This window comes from Mandrillus leucophaeus, unplaced genomic scaffold (assembly GCF_000951045.1).
Source record: "Mandrillus leucophaeus isolate KB7577 unplaced genomic scaffold, Mleu.le_1.0 Scaffold58, whole genome shotgun sequence".
Classification (NCBI taxonomy): domain Eukaryota; kingdom Metazoa; phylum Chordata; class Mammalia; order Primates; family Cercopithecidae; genus Mandrillus; species Mandrillus leucophaeus.
Genome location: NW_012106252.1, coordinates 2,332,453 through 2,337,494, shown reverse-complemented (window position 1 = coordinate 2,337,494; position 5,042 = coordinate 2,332,453). Strand labels below are relative to the sequence as shown.

Sequence of the window (5,042 nt, the reverse complement as noted above, 5' to 3'; positions counted from 1 at the left end):
AAGGAAGGAAGGAAGGAAGAAAGGAAGGAAGGAAGGAAGGAAGGAAGGAAGGAAGGAAGGAAGGAAGGAAGGAAGGCAGGCAGAGGGGAGGGCAGGTGGAGGGAAGGTAAAGGGATTAGAAGGGGAGGGAGGGGGAAGGAAGGAAATAAGGAAAAAGTACTTGAGCTAGGGAGAACACTCAAAATTTCCACAACCAATAATGGAACACACTGGAAGTAGAAATACAGTCAGACAAAATGTAGATGACTTCATGATGTTCAACTTGCTGGAGTTTTTAAGGGACATTTGAGGCATATACCAAAACTTAATTTTGAGTTATAGAAGACAGTCCAACAATGATACAAATTTTCTTGCTGTTCTGTCAAAAAGAACATTATGCTAAGATATTATTCTAGTCCAGGGTAATGTTTCAGTAATAATAACAGCAGAACTTGTATTTGTTTCTTTATTTATTGAGCCATAGTTGCTGTGTCACCCAGGCTGGAGTGCAATGACACGATCTTGGCTCACTGCAACCTCCTCCTCCTGGGTTCAAGTGATTCATCTGCTTCAGCCTCCCAAGTAGCTGGGGCTACAGGTGTGCACCACCACACCCAACTAATTTTTGTGCTTTCAGTAGAGAAGGGACTTTACCGTGTTGTCCACACTGGTCTTGAACTCCTGGCCTCAAGTGATCCACCCACTCAACCTCCCAAAGTGCTGGGATTACAGATGTGAGCCGCCATACTTGGCCAGAAGCTGAATACATTAAGAGCCTATACTGCATTATGTACCAGGCCCTGTGGTAAGTATATGACATGGGTTATGTCTCTGAACATTTAAAGAACATAATGCATTATCTCTATTCTCAGAAAAATACTGAGGCCTGAGGAGGTTAAACAACTTGCCCCATACCACACAACAAATACCTAGGGGAGTCGTGATTCCAATCAGGTAACATGAATCAAGAGCCCAGGCTCTTAAACATGCTCTCCTGCATTTGAAGAGAGATGGCCCTTGATGTGAAGTGACAGGTAAAGACACACACACACACACACACACACACACACACACACAGAGGCACAATGAAATCAGTAACAAATCAGGAGAGTTCAATATTAGGGAAGTGGCTGTTTATTAATACGTGAAAACAATATTATATGAGATCATCAGAGTTAGTGTCCCCTTCGAATGAAGACACTGCTCATCTAAAAATAACTGCATTGGGGCCTGGCACAACATATTTTAATGAATGTGTTTATGTCTGTCATTTCCTAGAAGAGCTGAATGTCCACTCTGAATGCCACATGAGACAAATTGGCAGGGAAGCGTTCATTTTTTCCAGTGACTGGCTGGCTACAGTGCATTTTATGTGACTAATGAAGACATTCATAGTATGACAAATATCACAAGGAGAGATTTAGCAGCAAGAGGAGGCACAGCACAAGGGGCGGGGGCAGGTGGAGATGACACAGGTTGGGCGATAGCAAGTGGTGTGGCAGGAGACTCGGCCACAGACTGGACGCAGGCAGCAGCAGGGGCGGCAGCAGCTGGATTCACAGCAAGAGGGGCGGCAGCAGCTGGAGATGCAGCAGCTGGGGCGGCAGCAGGTGGGCTGGCAGCACATAGACTGGCAGCACTGGGGTCTGCAGCAGCTGGACACACAGCAGCTGGGGCGGCAGCAGCTGGAGATGCAGCAGCTAGGGCGGCAGCAGGTGGGCTGGCAACACACAGACTGGCAGCACTGGGGCCTGCAGCAGCTGGACACACAGCAGCTGGGGCGGCAGCAGGTGGTCCTGCAGCAGGTGGTCTGGCAGCAGGTGGGGCGGCAGCAGGTCTCCAGGCCACAGCTCTGCTCAGAGCAGACAGAGCCACAACAGGAGTTGACCATGGTGTCAGAGGGTGGAGGTTCTGGGTGGGTTTCTAGAAGAATGAGGTTCTCACGTTTGGAAGTATCCTCGGGCCACAGCCTCTTATATACTGCCCAGCTGTCCTGTTGTTACCACATTTTCCTTGTTTTTGTTTACTTAATAACTAATTGATTATCAGATTACACAATAATGTTTGCCCATTTAATGGTTTAAACTTGTTCAAAACAAAACTTGCTTGTCCTGATGTAATAAGATCTATCATGTCTGCCTTCTCTCATGATTCACACCTTGGTGGCATCTTCTAGACCACATTCTCTTCCTCTTCCTCCACAGAGGGCTGTTCATGTGATTCCCTGCATCTGGAATTGCATTTCTCACTCTCACTTCCGGTACCCTCTACCAAAATGGGATTTGGTCAGTCAGTCACACTTCCAGTTAGGCATTCCCTCTAGTGACCAATAGCAAGGAAAGCCCATCTGCTCAGTGTGGCATTCCTAGTCTGTGGGTCATTATTAAGCCATGAGCAAAGGGACAGCGATGCCTGCGTGTGGCCTTGGTGACCTCTACACTGCTGAAATGGGTTTCCCTGGATGTTTTAAATTTTGGGTCATGTTCTATATCCTTAAATTTTTATCCTTGGTGTTCCTAATAGGTCACAGTTTCTTAAGTTGATACTTTGCTCTCCTATATTTTGTGTCATGTCTCTCTAGCAGATCTATTAGATTCTGGAAGACATAGTCCCATTTTTGTTCCATAACTCATTGTTTCTTTAAAATGCCTCTAACTGTCTGTTAACATAATGCAAGTGTGTGTTTTCACTTTTTAAAAAAGACATTTGAGATAATTGTAGATTTACAAACAGCTGTAACAAACAGTCCCAGGAGAGGCTGTCTGTACTTCACCCAGGCTCCTTAACACTGTGTAACATCTGTAGAATGCTTTTAAGAATCTGTCTACCCCCACTACTGTGTCTTGCATGATGTGCTGAATATAGAAAGAGCTCAAGCTCAGTGAAATTAAAAACAATCAGTTATTTTTCAGATTGACGTATAATATTGTATTTATCATGTACAGCATAATATTTTGAAATATGTATCCATTGTGGAAGGGTTAAATCTAGCTCATAAATGCATTGCCTCTCATACCTATCATTTTTTTGCGGTGAGAACACTTAATATCCAGGTGAGAACACTTAATATCCATTGTCAGAATTTTTCAAGAATACAATATGTGCAATATATCATCATTCACTGTAGTCACTATGCTACACAGCAGACCTCTTGAACTCATTCCTCCTGTCCAGCTACAATTATATGTCTTTTGACCAGTATCTCCTCAAGCCCATGACTCCCTAGCCACCCCTAGCCTCTGGTTATCTTCATTTTCTGCTCTACTTCTATGATATCAACTTTTTTGAGTGAGATCATGTGAGTGAGATCATGTGCTATCTGTCTTTCTGTGACTGGTTTACCTCACTTAGCATAATTTCCTTGAGATTTATCCATGTTGCCACAAATGACAGAACTTCCTTCTTTTTATGGCCAAATAGTACTGCACTGAGTATATACTGCATTTTCTTTTTCCACTTATTTGTTGGTGGACACTTGCATTGTGTGTATATCTTCGCAATTGTGAATAGTGCTGCAATAAATATGGACATGCAGTTATTTCTTCAACATACTGATTTCATTTCCTTTAGATACATACTGTACCCAGAGGTGGATTGCTGGATCATATGCTAATTCCATTTTTAATTTTTTTGAGGAACGCTTATATTGTTTTCCATAATGGCTGAACTAGTTTCCATTCCCACCAACAGTGTACAAGGGATTTTTTTTCACATCCTTGCCAATACTTGTTATCTTTTGTCTTTTTTAGGATAGCCATTCTAACAGGAGTAAGGTGATATCTCAATGTGGTTTTGATTTGTATTTCCCTGATGATTAGTAATGTTGATTACTTTTTCACAAACCTGTTAGCCATTTGTATGTCTTCTTTTGAGAGATATCTAGTCAGGTCTTTTTCCGATTTTTAATCAGGTTTTTGTTTTCTTGTTTGTGAGCTGTTTGGGCTCCTTGTACATTTGGATATTAACCCCTTATGAGATGTATACCTTATAAATATTTTCTCCCATTCTGTAGGTTATCTCTTAACTCTTCTTGTTGTATCCTTTGTTGTGCAGAACCTTTTTAGTTTGAAGTAATCTCGGTCATCTAATTTTTCTTTCATCGCCTGTGCTTTTGAGGTCATATTCAAAAAGTCATTACCAAGACCAATGTCATAAATCTTTCCCCCTATGCTTTCTTCCAAAAATTTCATAGCTTCTGATCTTACATTCAAGCCATTAACTCCTTTGAACTGATTTTTGTATACCGTAAGAAATAAGGGACTAATTTCGTTCTGCTGCACGTGGATACCCAGTTTTCCTAATACAATTTATTGAAGAAACTGTCCTTCCCCCATTCTTGGCATCTTTGTTGAAAATCAATTGGCTGTAAATGAGTGACTTTATTTCTGGTCTCTCTATTCCATTCCGTTTGTCTATGTGTCTGTTTTTATGTCAGAATGATGATATTTTGGTCACTGCAGTGTTGTGGTTTCTTTTGAAGTCAGGGAATGTGATGCTTCTAGCTATGTTCTTAGTGTTCAAGATCACTTTGGTTATTTGTGGTTCTATACAAATTTTAGAACTTTTGTTTCTATTTCTGTGAATAATGTCATTAGTGTATTTATAGGGATTGCATGAGATCTGTAGATTGCTTTGAGAATATTTGGACAATATTGATTCTTTCAGTTCATAAACACAGGATATCATTCTATTTATTTGTGTTTTCGTCAATTTCTTTCATTCGTGTTTACAGTTTTCAGTGTAGATATCCTCACTCCCTTGGTTAAACTTGTTCCTGAGTATTTTATTTTATTATAACTATTGTAAATGAAATAGTTTTCTTGATTTCTTTTCAACTAGTTTGCTTTTAATGTATAGAAAACCTACTAGGTTTTGTATGTTGATTTTATACTCTGCAACCTTACTGAATTTGTTTATTAGTTCTCACAGTTTCTCAGTGGAGTCTTTAGGGTTTTCTACCTATAAGATCATGTCATCTGCAAATAGAAACAATTTAACTTCTTCCTTTCCAATTCAGATATTTTTAAAATATTTTATTGGTGTCAATGTATAATTTTATTACA

At 40.5% G+C, this 5,042-nt stretch overlaps 1 protein-coding gene across 2 annotated transcripts in view; it reads right to left on the bottom strand.

The window, feature by feature from the left end:
* The window catches only part of LOC105552995 (keratin-associated protein 4-6), a 40,921-nt gene extending 39,051 nt beyond the window's left edge, over positions 1–1,870 (bottom strand). The window contains exon 1 of one of the 2 annotated variants that reach the window (XM_011998874.1): positions 1,530–1,870. In XM_011998874.1, the coding sequence (XP_011854264.1) occupies positions 1,530–1,870 (341 nt within the window). The remainder of the gene's footprint in view (positions 1–1,529) is intronic. The other variant, XM_011998876.1, reaches the window with a different exon arrangement.
* Positions 1,871–5,042: the final 3,172 nt, after the last annotated feature.